Source organism: Astatotilapia calliptera, chromosome 18 (genome assembly GCF_900246225.1).
Source record: "Astatotilapia calliptera chromosome 18, fAstCal1.2, whole genome shotgun sequence".
NCBI classification, from domain to species: domain Eukaryota; kingdom Metazoa; phylum Chordata; class Actinopteri; order Cichliformes; family Cichlidae; genus Astatotilapia; species Astatotilapia calliptera.
In genome coordinates, this window is record NC_039319.1 from 35801393 (window position 1) to 35823709 (window position 22317).

Sequence of the window (22317 nt, forward strand, 5' to 3'; positions counted from 1 at the left end):
CATCTCTAATACCTACAGACGCATGCTGGCGTGAGTGGAGACACGGTGTAGGAGGATGCACACAAGTGAGCATAAACACATTTGCAGGCTGTTGCACAAACAACCTGGAAATCCCACCCGCGCATGCTTTAAGGGGATACACTGAGAAGCAATGCATTTTCATTTGATTTAATACTGCTGTTCAGCTGGCTGCTGGCTTAACATGAAAGCTGGCACACTGTGTTTACATTCATCACATTGTTTTGGATAAGGGATAAACACCTCTTAATTACCCCATGGCAGATAATTGCCTCAACTAATACTACTATACTAATACTAATACAACTTGACTGAGGTTAAATTTCTTTTTTACTATGGATTTAATTTGTTGATATTCTAAAAACCTTGTCTTGTTGATCCCATATTGTTCAACTAGTCTGTCAAATGGAATAAATTCTGTTCCCTCTAATATATGTTCTAAGTATTTAATTCCTTTACAACTCCATTCTGGGAAATTAATCATATTATTGTTTTGTAATATGTCAGGGTTATTCCAGATAGGTGTACGTTTGCATGGGATTAATGAAGACTCCGTTATTTTTAGAAACTCCCACCATGCTGTTAGAGAAAAGCTGATGTTGATACTTTTAAAGCATTCATGTCTTTTGATGTTTGAGCTAATAAATGGTAGGTCTGAAATCTCTAGATCCTTGCATAGTGCCTGTTCAACATCTAGCCAGGGCTCAACTAAGAAGGTATGTTTTAACCATTCTGAGATGAACTGAAGCCTGTTGGCTAAGAAGTATTGGTGAAAATTAGGCAGATCTAATCCTCCTCTATCCTTGGTTCTTTGTAGCGTTTTTAAGCTAATACGCGGGGGTTTATCTTTCCAAAGGAATTTGGAAATATATGAATCCAGAGATCTGAACCAATCTTGTGATGGTTTGTTAGGGATCATCAAAAATAAGTAATTTATTTTTGGCAAGATCATCATTTTTATAGTGGCGACCCTTCCCATGAGTGATATGGGTAAAGATTTCCATCTAGTCAGATCGCCTTCTACTTTCTTTAGAAGTGGGATGTGGTTTAGTTTAGTTAAGTCTGAAAGCTTAGGAGAGACATTAATACCTAAATATTTAATATTTCCGGATTGCAGTGGGGCAGAGGAAGAGTTATGGAAGGAGCAGTTAATGGGGAGAACTGTAGATTTTGGCCAGTTAATTGAATAATCTGAAACTCTTGAAAACCAGTTTATTAAAGTAATTACCTCAGAGAGGTGTTCTATGTTCTTACATTTTATGCCCTTAATTGTTGTAGCCTGTCTAAATGCTGCTGCTAGAGGTTCGATAAAAATTGCAAAAAGTGAAGGGGAGAGTGGGCATCCCTGTCTGGTGCCCCTCAGGAGACAGAAGCTGGAGGATGTCTGGTCATTTGTTCTGATACGAGCCGTTGGGGAATTGTATAATATTCTTATCCAGTTTATGAAAGAGTTTCCAAAACCAAATTTGTGTAAAGTTGCGAATAAAAATTTCCAATTAACTCTGTCAAATGCTTTTTCTGCATCTAGAGATAATATTATGGTTTCGATGTTTTTATCGTATGAGTAGTCTATTAAATTAAGTAATCTACGAGTGTTTGTTGAGGAGTGCCGACCTTTTATGAAACCAGTTTGGTCAGGATGAATTAAGAGGGGGGTCATTTTCTCTAATCTCTTTGAGAGAGCTTTGCAGATTATTTTAAGGTCTACATTCAAAAGAGAAATTGGACGATAGCTTGAGGGAAATAAAGGGTCTTTGTCTGGTTTTAGCAGGAGACTAATGTTGGCAGAATTCATATTTGGTGGTAGTCTGCCCTTTTCCTCGATTTCCTGCAACATGCTGTGGAATACTGGTGCCAAAATTGTCCAGAATTCTTTGTAGAATTCTGCAGGGAAGCCGTCTGGACCTGGAGCCTTATTATTGGGCATACTTATCAGGGCTTCCTGGAGTTCACTTGGCGTCAGTGGCGAATCCAGTTCCATTGCTTGACTGTCTAGTAATTTTGGAAGAGGTACGTTGTCAAGAAACAGATCAATTTCATTTTTAGATGGGTTTATTTGTGGTGAGTATAAAGTTTCATAGAAATCCCTAAAAATGTTGTTTATTCTTCCAGGATCATATATTGTGTTCCCCGATAAATCTTTAGCAGCACATATAGTTATTTTTTCTTTATTTATTTTTTGCTGGTTAGCTAGAAATCGACCTGATTTGTTACTGTGTTCAAAATTCTGCAAGCGAAGTCTTTGTATAAGGAATTGTGTTTTTTTATTAATAGTTTCATTTAATTCTAGTTTTGTTTTGCATATTTTGTTCAATGTTTCCTGATCTTGGTGGGACGCGTAGGCTTCTTCTAGTGATTTGATGTTTTTTTCTAATTCCTGAATATTTTTGTTTTCTTCTTTCTTTTTGTGTGATGAGAAAGAAATTATTTTACCTCTCATCACAGCTTTCCCTGCTTCCCATAGAACAGAAGCAGATATTCCGGGAGTGTCATTAAAGTCTAAATATGAAGTCCATTCCTTTTTAAAGTATTTAATAAAGTCTTCATCTTTAAGTAGTGATATATTAAATCTCCAGTTTTTACTTGGCGTAGTATTATTCTTGTGCATTAGTGTTAAAGATACAGGAGCATGATCGCTGACAGCTATAGGATGAATCTCAGTGTCTGAAATGTCACACAGCAGTGAGCTGCTGACCAAAAAATAATCCAGACGAGAGTAAGAGTGATGAACATGCGAGAAAAAAGTATATTCCTTACTGGTGGGGTGAAGAGAGCGCCATGCATCGCAAAGACCAAAGTCGTTCATATACTGTTTGATTATATTTGTGGACTGCCAATTACGCTGAGTTCCTGTTGTGTTGAGCCTATCCATTTCTTCATTTAGTCCAAGGTTGAGGTCACCTCCAAGAATGAGTGTGCAATCAAGGTGTTCAGAGAGTGCACTAAAAAAACCGTGGAAGAATGAGGGTTCATCAACATTTGGACCATATATACTAACAACACATAGTTTTTTGTTCAATATTGATAGTTTAATAATTAGAAATCTACCCTCTGGATCTATAACTGTATCGAGTACTGTAAAATTAACATTTTTATGTATTAAAATTGCTACTCCCCGTTGTCTAGAATTATAACCGGCTGCAAACACGTTAGGAAACTCAGGTGTTTTAAGTTCATTTAAACCTGTGACAGGTTTGTGAGTTTCTTGTAATAAAACAACATCTGCCTGTAGTTTTTTAAGCTGGTTAAATATTTTTAACCTCTTTCCTCTGGTGCCAGCTCCATTTACATTCCATGTGACAAACCTCAGCATGCCCTTAATTGTGCGTGTATGTCTAATGATGTATGCTGGGTGTTTCGTTTAGACAGGTGGAGAGAATATGGAAACATCCTTTGTCTATAAATAGAAAGAGAGAAAGAAGTGTGGTGAGAGACTCCATAAGTCTGACTATGTGTGTGAATATTCACTAATATGAACAAGCGTGGCTTGCTTATGTGTCCTGCAAGTCTGTGCGTGCTGTGAAGCTGTTGTGAATGTGCTGCCGTTGAGCTGATGTGTTTGCGTGATCGTGTTGTGAAAATATGGAGAAATAGAGGGTGTTGTTTGTAGGTGAGTGGGGAAGTAGGTGGCCACAGCAGTGAAAGACAAGAGAAAGAAAGAAACCACATGAACTGTGAGCGACAACAAAAAAAAGAAACAAAACGGAAACATTCCAATTAAAGCAATGACGGAGGATGACGGTGTTATATCTGCTATGACATCATATTGATATTACTAGCTTAAACTCATGTTAAAGGAGAGAGTGTGAATGAATAAGAAAAGAGTGTAGCGGGTTCTTATCTGGAGTGCAGTTAATATAACCACGGTGTGGTGCCGAGGTCGCGGTAAAGCTGTCCGTCCACGTAGAGCCGGTCCACGGTGATGACAGCACGGGAGCCTTTCTGGATGAAGCTACGTCGAACTGGGAACAGGACCTTGCGTCGTTCCAGGATCTCTTTGGGGAACTGGTCGTTCACGCTGAAGTCCGTTCCTTTCAGCTCTCTGCCGCGACTCTTCACCTGTTCCTTCTGTTTGAATTGACTGAATTTGGCCACAATAGGCCGTGGTCTCCCGGTCCGCGACCGCGCGCCCCCCAAACGATGTACTCTATCGAAGTCGATGTTCTTTACGGTGTCCTCTGGCAGCTTCAGGTGGATTTTAATGAAGTTTTTCAACGTTGCCTCTGCGTCCTCTCCGGCAGTTTCTGGAATACCAGAAAACACAAGATTATCTCTCATGCTACGGGCTTGTAGATCGATAACGGACTCTTTTATTTTTTTATTTTCAATGTTTAGCTGGGTCACGTTATCGGTGAGAGATTTAACCGACTCCCGTAGCGTGGCATTTTCAGCGGCAAGCGTTTCCACCTGCTGCTGGCTGAATTCCAGGGATTCTCTCAGAGATTTAAATTCCCGGTGTAAAATCTCCACCAGGGACAGCCTCGCATCGAAACTGGACAATCGCTTGTCGATTGACTCCAGGATTTCTGCGATGTCTTTGCCGGCAGGCGATGTTGTACCGGGGGAGTCTGCCTGGCGACTTCTCTTCGATGACGGCGTCTCGATTTTGGCCGGGGAAGATGCACTCTGGGCCTTATGCATTACTAAATCTTGAAAACAGCGGTCGATGTAATCTTGGAGAGCGTCTAAACTCTCCCCGTTGTCCTCCAGGGTGTTAGAGATGATAAAACAGATGTTGTTAGTTATATGACAATTGATTAGTATATTTGGTAATACTGAAGCTTGGAAAACCTTTGTTAAACTCTATGCTACCATTTGCTTTTTCTCCGCCAAAATCTCCGGCGTCTGACGTCACCTACAACATCACTTCCGTCACTTACCGTTCCCTTCCGTCCTTACCTTACCTTACACATCCACTCCTTAACACTCACCGATCTTCCCGTCTCTCTCGCTTGCCCACTTTGTGCCAGAAAGAGGAAACCAGCGGATGTTGAACTAAACAATAGCAGCAAGTTTAAGCTTGATCAGCTGTTGTTAGAATTGATTCAATATTACTTTCTAGTATCAGCTGATGTTTGCTGCAAACACAGCTGTAAAAGCTGCTGGTCATGATATCAGTTTGGATATGTGGTGAGAGGGAAACATGAAGATGAAACCAGGAAATGTCCTTACTGAATCATCAGAGCTGAACAGGTGATGGAGAAACAGGTTTACCTTTTAGGTGACATGAATGAGTTGAAGGGAAGTTATGAACTGTTTCTGAGAGACAAATAACACCAGGATCCTTTTTTATGTAGCTGACAGCTGGTAACTGTGCAGGGGCGGATCTAGCTAAGTTTTGCCGGGGTTAACCGGGAAATTCTCATTTAAAATGTCTGGTTTTTAATAAATAATTATCTGAATCTTACAAACAAAGTTTTCATTTGATGTAAAATGTATAAAAATCCATTATTGTATCTAGTAAATATTAAGTCTAATATATACTCTAAGCTATGGTAGTTTTTCCTTTCTGAAGGTATCATCTGTGCAGTCTACAATTATGTTGAAGAAATTATTATTTAATTATTGTAGTGTGTTAATAATTGATTTCTGTGCATTTGTTTTTACATGTGCATTAAATTAAAGACGATTATGTCAATTAAGCATCACGAGGCAGAGGGTGGGGGGTGGTTCCCTATTTTTGTTTGGTTTTTTTGGGGGGGTGGGGGTAGGATTTGTCAACCCTATTAGTTAGGTTGCTTAATATTTCCATTAAGTACTGTTTCGAATACCAGAATAGGGAGGATGGTGTAGGTTTAAGTTTATTAGATTGATACATATATACCAACAAGACAGCGTACATCACAGTGACAACAGTGTTTGTTTTCATTCAAAGGCTTTATGGTTTTTCCTATATAACCTGGTGGGCCGGTCTCTAGTCAAAATGCCCGGGCTGATTTTTTGTCCCAGTCCATGCCTGGCTGGACCCAGAGTGAAATTAATTTGTTATTTCTTATCTTTCATCTGAAAAGTGTCACTTACGTTAATACATACAGGTGAGTTTGTTTTAGAACTTTTATGGTGCGCTAATTACATTAAATTTCAACATATCATTTTGTGGCAGGTTGTGGTTTAGCATCAGGTGAGGGGTAGAGCAAGTTCAGGTGACAGCAGCAGGGGAGGCTGGGAGAAAGAGCTGATGCCTGCCACGGTGTGAAACGAGTGGCTTCGAGTTGTGAACTAAATAAAAACTATTAGTGAAACGTGACGCAGAACTGTCTCCTTGTGTGTGTCATAACAGAGATCAGTAACAGAGTGATACAGTGGTGCCCAGCTTGCCGCTACGACATGTCAAACCCACAGAATCTACAGCAAGTTCGCGCACTGGCTCACATGTTGGCCGACATGGCGGACGTGCAGCAGCAGCAGGCAGTACTGCAGCAGCAGCAGGCAGTACTGCACCAGCGGCAGACGCAGATGCTACTAAACCTTTTGCCTCAGTCTGGGGCCGCTGCGAATCCGCTCCACCTGGAACTCTCTCCAGAAGACCATCGTCGCCGCTTCCGTGGTTGCCGCATGGGACCACAAGAAGGGCCTTCGGCTTTTGCCCAGCAGCTCCTGTACGACGCGGGGAGGTGGCTGCATCCTGGCAGTGGGGAGGCGCAGCTGCTGGAGGCTGTCGTTCTGGAGCAGTTTGTGGAGGGGCTCCCAAGGGAAATGGCGGACTGGGTCAAGTGTCGCAAGCCACCCAATCTGGAGGCGGCAGTGAGGCTGGCTGAAGAACACCTGGCGGCGCGGACGGAAAACCCCAGAAGATCGCAGCCAGGGGAGGTGAGCATCTGCAAAAGAGTGATTTTTGATGTTTTGGTTTTTTAAGTCTAATATCTTTACTTATGTTAGTAAATACACTTTAGTCAACAGGGTTTATGGAAGGGTTGTATATAAAATAAAGAAATGATCTGTCTTCCAAGTATCTTTATGACTTTATGCGTATTTGTACCCATATTGTCATCAATCCAGTTCTTTTTGATTATAGAACTGTGATGTTATATTTGTTATTTCTGATGCCCTCTTGGCTAGCTCTCTCTTGAAAAAAACATTGTTATTGTCAATTACGTTTTACCCTGATTTGAAGTTACTTGATATTCGTCATGAGCGATATTTTTGACAGATTCTAAGTCAACAAGTAATTTATAACAGCTTAAATTCCTGCAGTAAACTTTTTGGCAAATGCTGGAAACCCCTTTTTGGCAGATGATCACTTTTTGGTACCCTACTGGCCCCAAGGAGCAAACTTTCCGTGCCTGTGCCAGCGACACTGACCATTGAGGACCACTGGCTACGCTCCAACAACCATTTCCTCTCTGCTCTCAAACCCCAGGTCCTGGCAGCGACAGGCGCTGTACCTGGCTCATTGGTGGCTGCACAGACACAGGGACAGGTGCGTGAGCAGTGTGGGGACCTGGGACATTTTCAACAGGAATGCCAGGAGGACACCATGGAGGTGCAGCAGGTGTACAGTGTTACCAGGATGTCTACACCCAACTCTGGTCGAGGAGGGATTCTGGTAAGCTGCCATGTATGACAGGGAATTGGGGTTGCATGCAGACTACTCATTGTTGGAGGAGTTGGTGAAGGTTACATGTGTGTATTAGTGGTGGGCAGGCACGTGCGAGGGGGGGGGGGGGGGCTTGAGCACCTGCCCCTTTCCTGATGGATTCCCCAAGTGCCCTTTTCTTGAGTATAATTTTTATTTATTTTTTATTTTTATTACTATTTTTTGTTTATTTTTGTGTGCGTGTGGAGTCTGTACAGTCCTGTCTGTTCCCCTCAACAATAATATTTAACTATTAATCATAGTTTTGCTAAGTAAAAGGATGTGGTTTCCATCAGTCACATGACTACCATTAACCAATGATCGCACTTGATGGCAGAGCGCGCTGGTTACGAACCGGGAACGAACTCGCAAAGAGCACGCGCATTCTTTGCCGTCTGAGCGGTGCAGAGCTGTAGGAGACTGGTGCAACAAAAGCCAGTAAGTACGTGTACAGCGTATTCTTTAGTCAACACAGCCCGTTCCTCCTGCACTATCAGGAGCAGGATCAGCAGAAACTCCTCAACAGCAACATTGTACCCCATCAGGTAAAACAGTGATATAGTATGATGCGATTCCGTATTAGATTCTTAAAGAATGTGTGTTGTTGTTCAGCCTGGCTCTATGTGCCTGTTTTTAACTTTGAGCACCCGCCCCTTTAAACAGATCTGCATGGCCCTGGTGGTGGGCGGATCAAACCAAAACATAGATGCCAAAGTTTGTTTTGATATTGATAAATAGGAGCATAATGAGATTGATATTAGTTTCTGTCTTGATACATGCTCAATCATCCAGGTAAGTAAATCCCAAGTTTCCCCAACTATATAAAGTGCAAATGTTTATAAGGCTGGGGAAACCTGCAGTTAGCTGAGACTGAAGAAGTCACTTGGATGAGCGATGAAACGTTTCTCCCACTGAAAACAGTCCAGATGAACAGAATTAACTTTTTGGGATACTGGTTTCTGTTTCTTTGTTACTCCTAGAATCATCAAAGAGGCAACCTAAGGGCAACCTCTATCTAAGTGCTGCTGCTTTCAAGTGTCACAATAACATTTATTGTGATTGAAACAAATATCCCGAATATATCATAACCCCTTTGTGTTAACTGTAAAAGGGATACTGTGCAGTTACTATATTTAAACTACAAGTAGATGTGATACAGACTTCTCATTATATGTTTTCTGTCCTTGGGTTTAATTAATAATCCAAAGAAAAGAAAATCCCCCAAACACTTACAGGTCATGAAAATTCATTCTGATTTAGCAGTTTGATCCACCATCCACCATAATTATTAAAAAGAATCAGTATCTGTATCAGAATCGTTGATACTGGGCCTTTATTTACTTAGTATAAAAGGAATACCAAATCCAGCAGTATCTCACACCACTAATGTGCATGGGGGAAATTCATGAAAGTCCTATTGTGTCACCCTGCAAAAACCACACCCTGCTACATAGTGATAGCAACAGCTGATTTGGATCAGGTAAGGGTTATTGGAAATCGGATAATGAAGCAGCATGCCTTCATTCTTCATAAATATACACTAAGGTGACCTGAGTCAAAGCAAAGCCCCAGTCACACAAGCCTGACCACCCTGCGACTTAAAGTTCTTACAACCTCCACCAACCACTAAACAACTGATGTAGTTGCCTGATGTTGGAATACACATTTTACCCTAACAGCTTTTTTTTTTAATCACTGTGCTAGTTGAGAATATATGTAAATATAAGTGTGTACATTTTAAAAAGTGCATGTGAATGTTTTTGACAGTTTGTTAAAGAACAAATTGTTTCTGTACAGGAGCAATGATTTCTTCTGTAAATTCAATTATGCATACATGTACAATTTATAATAATTTAACTTTAAATGTGAAAGTTGAATATTTATATGCTTCCACAGGATTTGCCATCCATAAGTGAAAAAGGTGAGAAAAATGTATCTCACTCTCATTTTAATACATCTAATTTATTTATTTATTTTCACAGTATTATTTTTGCAACATCTAAAATACACCATAATCAGAAGTTTCAATATTCAGATTTTCTTTTTAAATTGTATTATTTTGTTTAAATCCAAAAAGGAAAAAGAAAGTCAGAACTTGAGTTGGGCGAATGGCAACCATCTCCTAAACGACAAGACAACTGTGCAGCAGGATCACAGTCAGGTACACACATATATGAAATCCTCACACTTATTCCTGCTTTGTGTCACCATTTTTAACTGAGTAGTCAAAATCAGTCAAATCCACAGTAATCTGTCATCCAAGGTCAAGGAAAAAACAATATTTCAGAATCTCCTCTTGTTGGGATCAGTTAGGATCGTAAGGAGACTGGCAGTGGTAACTCAACTTAAAGAAGGAAAAACCTTCCACTCAGAATGAGACACTGACAACAACTTAAGGAAAAAAGTGATTTGAGTGTATTCAACATTTAAATGGTCCAAAACATAGACATGAACAAACCTTTATCTTCAACAATGTACAACATATCACTTCAAGTGTCCATAAATGTGTCAGGCATGCTGTCCATTTCAGTTCAGTGCACTTTGTGTTCAGTATGTGGTAAGTGTTCAAGTTATTTGAATTGTCTTTAGTCACTGTTTTGCTTTTTGGTGCATCAGGTTTTGTGTTAAGTGGAATCAGATCTGACCCAAAAAGGAAAAAAGTAGCAACATAAAGTGTCCTGAGATCTCATTAAAAAACGTTAATCCTTAAAAAAAAATTACAAATCGTTGTATCCTACCACTCTCCAAGGAAACAGGTGGCCTTCAGATTGAGAACGTCCTTTCTAGGCACCTCTAGTGGCATCCAGTCCTTAGATGGCATCGCTTGGTCCTTGCAGCAGATTTCTACCACTTAAAAAAAACAGCCAGGATATTCTTCAAAGAAAACATTAATTCTGTAGCGCAACACGTTGCAGGACTGAATCTCCACACAGCTTTGCGCATCTAGCTCCATGCAGGCGGATGCAGGGAAAGAAAGTCACCACGCACAGCGCTATGGTGCATTCATGGGAAAACTCAACACTTAACAAAACAGTAACACTTAAAATTAGAATAAAAATAGAATACAATTGGCAATAAAATAACCATGGGTTACATTTGCATATCAGTGGACCATATTTGCATTACACTGGTTCCAGGTTCCTACTTATTAGGATTTTTTTCTGTTTCTCTGACAGAAACAAAAATACTGTGTGATGTCAAAGACATAATGAGACGTGTCAGTGAAGGACTACATGGCCGTGACAAACTCAGTGCTTTCCTAAAGTGAGTAATAAAGATTTTCTATTTTTGTTGGATGTTCTTCCAACCATTTCCCAGGAAGTTGGGACAGTCTGTAACATTTTGCTGGTATTTGGTATAATAAACATACTAAAGATTTAAACTCGGTCAGAGCTCAACATGGAGCTGTGTAGTTTGTTCCAGTAGTCAGTTGAATTTTTTCAACACATTTTAAAAAACAATTTTTTTCTGATTTTACTGCATTTTCAGTTTGATATTTCTGAGAATGGGTCAGTTAATCCATATTTAAACTCATTCAACAGGGATAAAATCAAAGATTTGGAGACAGAAAGGAGACACCTGGTTGGTGTCTTTAGTAGAACCGGGGCTGGAAAGAGTTCTTTAATCAATGCCATCATAAATAAGGAGGGCCTGTTGCCTTCTGGAAGTGTCAGTGCATGTACCTCAGTAATGATAAAGGTGGAGGCTACCAATGGATCAAAGTATGAGGCACACATCGAGTTCATTACAAAAAAGGTAGAATGAAATATGAATATGGTGATTTTTGAAGTAATGTGTTACAATGTAGATACAAAAACTGCTTTACTAAAATTAAGATATAATCTTTTGTAGGATTGGGAAAATGAGGTGCAGTCCCTAAAACTGGCTCTTGAAGAAGATGATGATGATGATGATGGTGGTAATGATGATTGTCTTGACCCTGATGGAAAGTTATCAGCGCTGTATGGAGAAGAGTGGAAAGAAAAATCAACTCACAGCCTCATGGACAACAAATATTTCAGAGATATTCCAGAGTTTCAAATGTCCAAGATAAAAATTTTGAAAAGTGACTCAGTAAGTGTGCAGTAATACAGACCAAAATAAAATCTGGTTCTTCTTCTAGAACAAAGGAATACTTGCAGTTTAAAGCATATATTAGACCACAGTTTGGGTGAGATACATAGCAGTGTGTGGCTTATGAACATCACATAGTGAGCAGTCAATAGTTACCCAAGCAGCATTAAGCTACCCTGATGCTGCACCTTTGCAGCAGGAAGATTTTCAATTCAATTCAATTCAATTTTATTTATATAGCGCCAAATCACAACAAAAGTCGCCTCAAGGCGTTTCATAGATACAGAGAAAAACCCAACAATCATATGATCCCCTATGAGCAAGCACTTTGGCGACAGTGGGAAGGAAAAACTCCCTTTTAACAGGAAGAAACCTCCGGCAGAACCAGGCTCAGGGAGGGGCGGCAATCTGCTGCGACCGGTTGGGGTGAGAGAAGGAAGACAGGATAAAGACATGCTGTGGAAGAGAGACAGAGGTTAATAACAGATATGATTCAATGCAGAGAGGTCTATTAATACATAGTGAGTGAGAAAGGTGACTGGAAAGGAAAAACTCAATGCATCATGGGAATCCCCCGGCAGCCTACGTTTATTGCAGCATAACTAAGGGAGGATTCAGGGTCACCTGGTCCAGCCCTAACTATATGCTTTAGCAAAAAGGAAAGTTTTAAGCCTAATCTTAAAAGTAGAGATAGTGTCTGTCTCCTGAATCCAAACTGGAAGCTGGTTCCACAGAAGAGGGGCCTGAAAACTGAAGGCTCTCCCTCCCATTCTACTTTTAAATACTCTAGGAACAACAAGTAGGCCTGCAGAGCGAGAGCGGAGCGCTCTAATAGGGTGATATGGTACTACAAGGTCATTAAGATAAGATGTGGCCTGATTATTTAAGACCTTGTATGTGAGGAGCAGGATTTTGAATTCAATTCTGGATTTAACAGAAGATGTCCACGCTATGTAATGCCACCCTAATGGAGAGTGCAGACAGAGACAAAGCATTGGTGAATCAGATGTTGCTGCAGTTTATTGCTGAGCAGATATATGTCGGCGATATGTCGATGTGCTTCATTTCCAGAATGTTTGACATCCATCAAACAAGAAACAAAAAAACAAGTGAAATTGTGGTGGTTAAAATTTTATGGTTTACTATCCTGTTGCTGTCTGATTATCCTGTTACTATGGAGCTTGCAGTTTTCTTTGTGGAGGTGTTGAAGAGTTTCACATTTGTAAAGCTGATCTTCAATGCATCCATCAGAGAATGAATGTTTGTAAGTGTTAGCTAGAAATAACATACCCAGAAAAAAGTGCTTGGGGTAATGAGGCAAGTTTTATAAAGTGCTTCAAATGTTTACATGCAGTAGAAGAAATCACTATTTAAGAACCAGGCCACTTACTGTGATCCACAGTAAAATATAAAAAAGGTTTATTTTCTTTCTTTCTTTCTTTCTTTCTTTTTTAAATAAAAAAATCTAATTACTTTGGATTTATTTTCCTGGTTTTCATTTCAGATTTTTGAGATAGGATGTCTTATTTTAATTTCCCATCTTCTTTTTCATGCAATCATTAAAACCTTTGTTATGGGCACACACATTCAATTGGCTTATATTTATCTTGTTGTTGTTGTTTTTTGCAGGCTGAAGGGTTGTCTGAAGAATTTGTGAGATATACAAGAAGTGAGTCAAATGAGACAGAAGAAGTAAAGAGGTGGTACTGGCCACTTGTGAAGTGTGTGACTGTCAAAGTGCCAGACAATGATTTTCTTGATCATGTCACACTCATGGACCTTCCTGGAAACGGTGACTCTAACAGAAGCAGAGATCAAATGTGGAAAGAGGTAATTCACAGAAGTCATGTCATGTTTCTTCAAAGCATTAGTTATTTATAATTTACATGCATTCATTTCCTTTTCAGTTTATTGCCAGTTGTTCTACAGTTTGGATTGTGACTGAAATGACTCGAGCAGCATCAGAAAGAGAAGCCTGGGACATCCTGGAAGGTGCCAGCAGCCTGCTGGGAAATGGTCGAAAGTGTCAGCAAATTCATTTCATCTGCACCAAGTCAGATAATGAAAAACCAGATGATCTGTAAGTCAAATATACCAAAAATTGCAAATTACAAAGAAAGTTTGGAACAGATACACATGGTGACCATACACTTCACTTTTTTGTTGCTTTGTTGTTTAAAAGTCATTATTAAAAGTTATACATTTAAAAAAACTCTATGTATATGTGTTTTAATAAGTTTCTAAATAGATAAATGCTGTTGTAGAAATTTAATTAACAAAGTCCACAGACACATTCGGCTGTAATGAACATTCGTTATTATCATGCGCATGAGAGAGAGCACACGCAGTCAGGCGCCGTCATGCAGTCTCTGAAACAGAAGTGCAGCTCTCACACCTTTATTTATTCCCCAAAAAAGTGAGGAAGTCCGAAAGTGATCATACAGCACATGACGCAGCTCGCTCTGAAACCTAACTGAACAATGCGTATCCTGTTTCATGCTCTTGGCATTATGACCACCTGCAAAAGGAGTTATTTTTTCAACTACTGAGGCTGAAATAAGTTCATCTAGTTTTAGACTGCTCAGTGGAAGTTTTCATTACAGTGCCACAACTAAGTATGCACACAAATGCTTGAACCTTAAATAAGAATAATTGAAATTTTCCATTACAATACTAACAATAAATTACTTTTACATCCAATTTTTATTTCCTTTCTAAAAGAAACAAAGTCAAGAAAGCAGTGATGAATGAATTCAAAAGGCGGAAAACGATTACGGTAAATTTACAATCTGACAGCAAAATCTAAAACAATTATTTTCTTAAACGGTCCAAAAATAAAAACTGACTAACAAAAATGTTCTCAGAATCACTTCAGTGAGGATAGTTTCCAAGTCTTCACAGTGAGCACCAAAGAGTTCCTCAAAGGGGAGAATGTAAATCCAGATGTCAATGGTAGGTGAAGTCACTACCAGTGATGGTATTTTTTGTGTAACAGAAAATGTATTGTTCAGATTTATATTTCTTTTTCAATTTATAACAGAAATACTGAAACTCAAGGAAATTTTGAAAAATCTAAATGACGCTCATTCAGAGACCTCAAACTATGTGTCTGGAGCTCATGGGATTCTGTCTTTGATTCAAGGAGCCAGAAGCAGAGAAGTGGTAAGATCAGGTAATAAAGCCTCATTCATAATCTTCTTAAAGGTCATAAAATAAAAATGTTCATAAAATGTTCACTAAAGTTTACTAACATATTGTAAGGCATGCTGACCTTCACTGAAAATGTGGGATACTGGACATCATAAATCTATATGTGGTAATTTATTATTAGTGATTGAAAGGGGAGAGATTATTTGGAAGAACTGAATATTATTTATTGAGATACAGAATTTGATTAAATAGTTATTTACCAATGAGACTCCAGTGAACCAATGAGACCACAGATGAAATGATGGGAGTTAGGACAGGACCCCGAGAGTCTAGATTGTTGGGGTAGTGAAGATGGTAGTTTGGATGGGGCTCTGAGTAGGGGTGGGTTTTGATTATCGATTTATTGATTAAAATTGATTCTAGCTTGGATAACGTGATATCGATTCATTAAAATCCTGAATAGATTTTTTAATATAAATTTATTTTGCCCGAAATGCCAGAATCTCAGGTTAAACCTCACAAAATTTCAACAACCACCAAACAGCTAAGACAGTAAATGAGAGCAGGAACACGGATTCTACACAAAGACGTAAACACAAAGCGCGGAGCCTCCGACGGATCAGAATCAGTGAGATGTCGCCTTTCTCACCCGACGGCCCGGACACAGTCGGGGCTGAAAGCCGACAGCTCGCTGATTCTGATCCGTCGGCGGGTCCGCGCTTTGTGTTTACGCCCTTTTTGTCCTGATTCTGAAGCTGCAGCTTTTATCTCTCTCCAAACAATATTGACCGAACCAGCAGCAAAAGAAGCAGCAAACTACGCTTCATATAAACATCGTCATGAATTCCCTCTTATTGTTTTGCTGCCACCTCGATAAAATCACACTACATGCACAGCTCTCTCTCTCTCTCTCTCTGTACTTCAAGATCAGTTTCCCGTCTAAAAATCTTTTTTCTGCATTATTCGCTTGCTTGTTATGCACAAATCTACCGTTGTTTACAGCGCTGTCGGCTGCTGTTTTTTCCTAACTTCTGAAAAGAAAGCCTCATTTCTGCTGTTGAATGCTGAACAAATTTAAACTTGTTAAAATTATGCAAAATTGCAAAATGCTCAGCTGTGTCTCTAATAAATCTCTGCTTTATGTCAGCAGCATCACGTAATGTTCATATGGTTATTAATGGTTTTGTATCGTTTTTGATCTACTGCAGAATATTTTTATAAGATCTAGGGCCAGGAAAATCACCTTCATGTTTTTCTGTGTTTTATCCTCAACTACTTTGACACAAAGGCATCTGCTGTGACGCTCACACCTTTGATTATGTCTCACAAGTGTCACATTTCTTTTTATAGATATAAAAATATAGAAATGTACTGATGCATGATCTGAATTATGTCTGAGGCAAAATTTCCCGATTCAAATTGAATCAAATCGAATTGAATCGAATTGTGGATCGAATCGATTCGGGACCTTGTGAATCGGCAATTGAAGACATTACAAAAGCTTTTGAACAACACCTACGGGACGGAGTTGAAAAATCCCAAAATTTGTGTGAAAGAAAACTGAAGTCCTTCTTATACCCCAGTGTATGTGTTTTAATTACAACTGGAACAAGACCTAAGGATACTTTGTGACCATGTGTTTAAAAAAAAATTTAAAAAATTCTGTTTTGTTTCAGAAAACGAGTGGCGGAGCTTTTCACATGACGCTAAAGTTTGCAGTTAGGAATGATGGCATCCAGAAACCAAAAAAAGGGAAGCGAAAAGACCTCAACATGATATTAGCATCTTGTTTGACTGAAAGCATTGATGAAAAATTCAGAAAGACCTTCCCGTGAGAATAATCTAATTCTGAACAGCATCAATATGTACAACAATACATGTATCCAAATTGCACTATATCATAAACTTGCTAATACTGCTATTATAAACCACATCTTTGCCCCATTCAGAAACGACCTAAGATGTGGAAATTTCAATGGGGCCATTGATACGTTTTCACTCAGCACTGATTCACTGATTGAAAAGTACAAAAATGTCGAACTGCAACTGACATTTCTCCAGACCGAGGTAAAAGAACTTCCCTATCCATGAACCTGTTAGCTTAGCTATTATTAGAAAGTCATTCAAACACTGAACTTGTGTTATTTTACCTTAATGCTGTTTTAAATAATGTTAATCTGTATTTCATGTTTCTAAGGAAAACAAAATGAAGACAAAGCTCAACAAAACCATCCTCACACAAAAGAAATTGATCTACAACAGTCTGACAGAGACAATCAAGAATAACATGAAAGGATGCTACGAAGGTAAGAAAGAGGTGAATTACCTTATTTTTTGCATTATAAGGCACACTTAAAATCCTTTAGTTTCTCAAAAATCCGGTGCGCCTTATGTATGAATTCTGGTTGTGCTTACTGACCTCCAACCGTTTCATGTGGTACACGGCATTCAAAAATCTGTCAAAAAATGTTTTAGTACGACTTTGGTAAGCTACGAAGCCGCACCGCTTGATGGATTGTCTGAACATTGCGGCTACCATAGTCAGAATAATCCCAGTCGTAATCCGTTTAACATCCAGACATCCATGAAAACAAAATTTATTAAATTTAACTGGGTTAGAAGCTAGCAGGACGTTAGCTCACTAGTTTCCACCTAAATATGATATACCATGTTCTGACTGAGAGATTTCTCAAAAAATCAAAACGTATAGCTCTGCTATCACTTCAGACATAAATGAAGAGAGAAAACTAAACAGCAGTGACTTTTGTAGGGTTACTGAATGTTGAGAAGTGTTAGGTGAGGGCTAGTTCTTTTAGGTTTAGCAGCTAACAAGATGGTGTATCGGTCAGGATACAGGAAGGAGGACAAGATGCTTCCACTTTGCTGGATTGTCACCGCCGGCCATTTTATCGCCAACAGATGCTCAGTGTTGCCAGCAGTCTGTAGTAACAAATAAATTGCCATGAGACCGAATATATTACAGCAGCAGCTAAACTAATATAAACTCAAAAATATCCAATGAAATAAACCAACACATCCACATCTAATGGAAGACAACACACTGTTTAGTAGACCATTTTACACTTTTATTACTTCCAGAAGGGAGATGCGTCCTACATGACACTGCAGTGAATCTCCAAATGGCAGTGTGCGCTTAACAGTTTTATTACAAGCTGTCTCACTCTAGTCTAAACCACAGTATTCTAGTACATTTCCACTGAGAGATGATTCCCTGTTATCTACTTCTACAGACAACTGTGAGCGAGAGTCTCCAACATTCTACCACTAAAGGACACGTAGTCTAATGCCTTTATTATCAGGGCCGTGTCCACTTAATACTACACTATACAGTTATATGACATTTTGGTTAATATAAAGCATAGCATTGAGGCGCTTCAGGTAATTTTCATTTTCACATTTCACATACGGAAGTGGAGGAACCAAGAAGAATGAGTTGAGTAAAGTTTGGCTTATCTTACTGTTTTGTTTCGCTTAATGCGCCTTGTAATCCGGTGCGCCTTATGTATGAAAACAGACCCGTTCATCTACAGTGGTTCAAAAAATTCGGTAAGGTATTTGTATTCAACTGTGCATGAAAATGATTGTCTCCTTGTAGAAGCAGCAGCATTTGAAAAAAAAGGCACCCTGAACAGGATGAGGGACACTATTGAGAGACATGTGGAGTCAAAGAAGTACATGTTTGAAGAGGCAAAAAATGCCATGTTGGAGCAGTTGAACGATTTGAAGGTTGTTTTTTTTTTTTCAAGCAGTCTTGAAACATATCAAACCAATAATTTATCTCTTGTCCAGTTATTCTTGGATTCAATAGTTGCCTATTTAAAAAGTAACAAATGTTTTGATGATAAATTAGGAAACTGTCCTGAGGACACTGGAGGAAACCATGGAGGATTCCATTGAACACTCACTCAAGACTGAGGCCTGCTCACTGCCAGGTAAACAGAATATATAAAGTATTAGGAATCCTCTCAATACAAACACTAACAATAAATATTTAATAAAAACAAATACTTTGTTTTTAGATGTTTTGGAACATCTTGAGATGGTGAAGAAACACTGTGATGAACTTAATGGCAATCAAGATGAAAAAAAGTAACCACACTGAGTAAATCTTAAAATGTCACAAATTGTTTAAAAGGCTGTGATCATGAACTATTTTTCTGATTATTTTGAACAATGTTTTTAGTGCTGTTAGCATTAATCATGTTAATACACGTCATCAAAGTTAACACGATAAACATTTTTAATGCACTCAACCCATCTGTAGTGCAGAAAGACAAACTTCGGACAAACTGCCTGAAATGCGTTGACAGAAACATTCAGAGGATTTTGAGTCAGTGTTCTCCAGATGAGTTAATTATTAATCGTGTTAGTCGTGATGACGGCGTTAAAGCGTCTGCGTGAACACGCTAATGCCGAGTAACCCCTCACAGGGACTAATCTTCGTTAACTCGTTAACGGGGATTTGCCAGTTTTGACATGTTAACATGGATCGGTTCACATTAACGAGATTAACGGTGACAGCACTGGTTTTTATTTAAATTTAACTGATCCATCCGGCACCCATTTTTCATTTGCTCCACAGAAACAGCTGAGGCCTGATAACCCACAGGACATCCCTGAGGAAACACTGATTAGAGACACGAGGTCTTTACATATTATCACAGTAATATTTGTTTTGCTCTCTTTTAATGTTGTGTTGATGTGTACTTTTGACCTTTTAATGAATTTTATACAAAAAGCATCTTGAATATTATAGATATCAATTAAAACTGCTAATATTAAGGTGTTAATCACGAGTGTCTAAATCATGTTTTGATTTCTTTCTTTTTAAAAATTTGTTGTAGTTTTTAATCATTTATAGCAGAGCGTGAAGACATGTAATGCATTCTCCATTTAAACCTGAGATTTATGGTTTTAATTGTAAGAGTCTGAGATTACAGTTTCCAAAAGCATTTTGATTTTTTTGCTTGTTTTAAATATCATAATTTAATGTTTTAAGTTGATGTGTATACTGTTGGTTCATTGGGACGGGAACATTTATTTTAATGTAAGTGCTTATCAGTTAAACATTGAGCCTCATCCAGCACTGAAAAGGTACCAATTTTACATCACAGTTCTAATGACAAATACTTGTTTGTTGCAGTTATACAATATGTGTACATGACAAATAGTGAGAAATGGCTCTAAGTAAAGCTGCAGGAAATCATCAGCTACTTCTGTCATCTCCCTGCCATTTAGCTTTTTCTGGGTTTGGAATTATTGGTGAATATATTACAGTTTGAGTTTAGGTTCAGGTTGTTTCTTTGTTATTTTTTGTTACGTTAAATGTTTAAAATTTTAATTACTTCTATGCATATTGTTAAATTCCTGTTTTGATTTTTGTCTTCAGTAATTCTCTCGTGTTTCTTCCACCCACCATACTTTATTTCTTCCTGTAACAGTTCATTCACGTTTAGCATTTACTGTCATGTTTCCTGTAACCTTAGTAATGTCATTACAAAAAGGTACTAAGGTGCTTCCTTTATTACACTGGTGATACAAAGATATTTACATCTCATAATTTTAAGTGACCATGCAGTTGTTGAAGAAAAAGATGAACCAAACTGAGATTGTTGCATAGAGCATTTAAATGTTAATTAATCCAGCACACTGTGATGCAGCTAGTATATCATTTAGCTTTCTTGCTTCATCTGTACTGATTCTAAAAGAATGCATGCATTTGATATTGTATACTGTTCAATAAATCTTACGTGCAAGCAAATATTTATTGTAATCATTAGATAGGAAATTTGTTTTTAACCCAGATCTTTTTACCCTAAAATCACCAAAAAATTGATTGCATTGCGTGACAAACATACAGTGGTGTGAAAAAGTGTTTACTCCTTTCCTGATTTCCTATTTTTGTGTTTGTCATACTTCAGTGTTTCAGAACAGCAAACAAATTTAAAAGTCAAACAAAAATAATACTAGTAAAGACAAAATGGAGTTTCTAAATGAAGGTCCCAAAAGGTTGATTCTGTTCATCTGGACGTAGCGTCAGAGGGAGAAACATCCTTATCCAAGTGACTTCTTCAGTCTCAGCTGACTGCAGGTTTCTCCAACCTTATAAACAGCACATTGCACAAGGACTGAAACTAGCCCACTGAATAAACAATGGACTGCTAGGTCAGTTTCTTGATCATTAATATGCAAATTGTCATGACCATTGATTAGTTGCCTTGAGTACCAATCACAGACTTTGGGAATGTCTACAATCACAGCATTGTAAGATGGCGAAAGATGTACCCTTATTCCCCCTCCTCGATTCAGAGATGATCTTTGCCTTTTCACGTAAATGCCCTCCTCGACTCCCCATTCAAACCAGCGTTCCTTCCTAAATCCCCCATTTGAGGATTTGAAACATTAAAATGTGACAAACATACAAGAAAAAAAAAAGAAAATCAGGTAGGGGACAAATACGTTTTCACACTACTGTAGTTTTAAACACTACACAAAAATTACTCTACAATCTAAAACTAAAGACATTTTCTGTATATCAGTATTTTATTTTTGTCCTTATTATATTTTATTTATGATGTTTTACATAGTCACAGATTTGCCTCTTGTTTTTGTGACATTTACTTATTATTTGACATGAAAACATTGCTTATTTAAGTTGGAGTCTTATTGTGTTTCTAAACATGTTTTACTGCATTGATGAACAGTTGAGGGAGCTAAAAATATTTGGAGAAATGTGCCAAGCCAGTTAAGAAAAACTAATCATCTCTTGACCCTTAAGATTTATCTTGTAAACCTTTCAGACAGGAATGGCCTCTCACTTTAGAGTAAGTAGGCTTTTCACTTCATCACGAGTTCTTCTGTCGTCTATCAGGGAAGCAGCCTTTTTACCACAGGCCTAATCAGTTAATGATAACTATGTCCATCCTCTGACGCTTATCTTTATCAAGGGTTTCAGAAACCTATAGCAGCTACCATTGGGCGAGAGGCCAGTCTAAGGCAGATGATGACTACATCATCAACAAAATAAACTCCAGTTTACTTGTTGTGTAAAGCAACTCCAAAGATGACACAACAACTGTCATTTCAAATAATTTTTAAATCTTTCCTTCAAAAACTATGATAACTGAGATACTCTTTGCACAATTTCATCACACAATGTTGCTGGAAACCTATTTTTAACATTTCTTCAAATCAACATAAATTAACAGAATTACCCAACTAATGATATTTGAGGAGGATCCATGGGAGTTTGCCCAACCAGTCTACATGTGTTTTGTGGACCTGGAGAAGGCATTCGACTATGTCCCTCAGAGTGTCCTGTGGGAGGTGCTTCGGGAGTATGGGGTGTCTGGCCCATTGCTACGGGCCATTCAATCTTTATACTGTAGAACTGTTGCAAGAGCTTGGTCCACATAGCCAGGAATAAGTCAGACTTGTTTCCGGTGGATGAGGGACTCCACGAGGGCTGCCCTTTGTCA

General features: G+C 38.6%; 1 protein-coding gene across 1 annotated transcript; it reads left to right on the forward strand.

Moving 5' to 3' along the window:
• Nucleotides 1-5930: 5930 nt before the first annotated feature.
• On the forward strand, nucleotides 5931-17174 carry LOC113010072 (nuclear GTPase SLIP-GC-like). Its single transcript, XM_026148900.1, has 16 exons — nucleotides 5931-6828; nucleotides 7379-7564; nucleotides 9491-9515; nucleotides 9672-9755; nucleotides 10771-10858; nucleotides 11137-11350; nucleotides 11447-11668; nucleotides 13298-13498; nucleotides 13576-13748; nucleotides 14390-14444; nucleotides 14533-14620; nucleotides 14709-14852; nucleotides 16218-16402; nucleotides 16495-16649; nucleotides 16768-16885; nucleotides 17016-17174. The coding sequence occupies exons 1-16, from the start codon at nucleotides 6346-6348 to the stop codon at nucleotides 17172-17174; spliced, it is 2580 nt and encodes an 859-aa protein (XP_026004685.1). The 5' UTR covers nucleotides 5931-6345.
• The last annotated feature ends 5143 nt before the right edge of the window (nucleotides 17175-22317 follow it).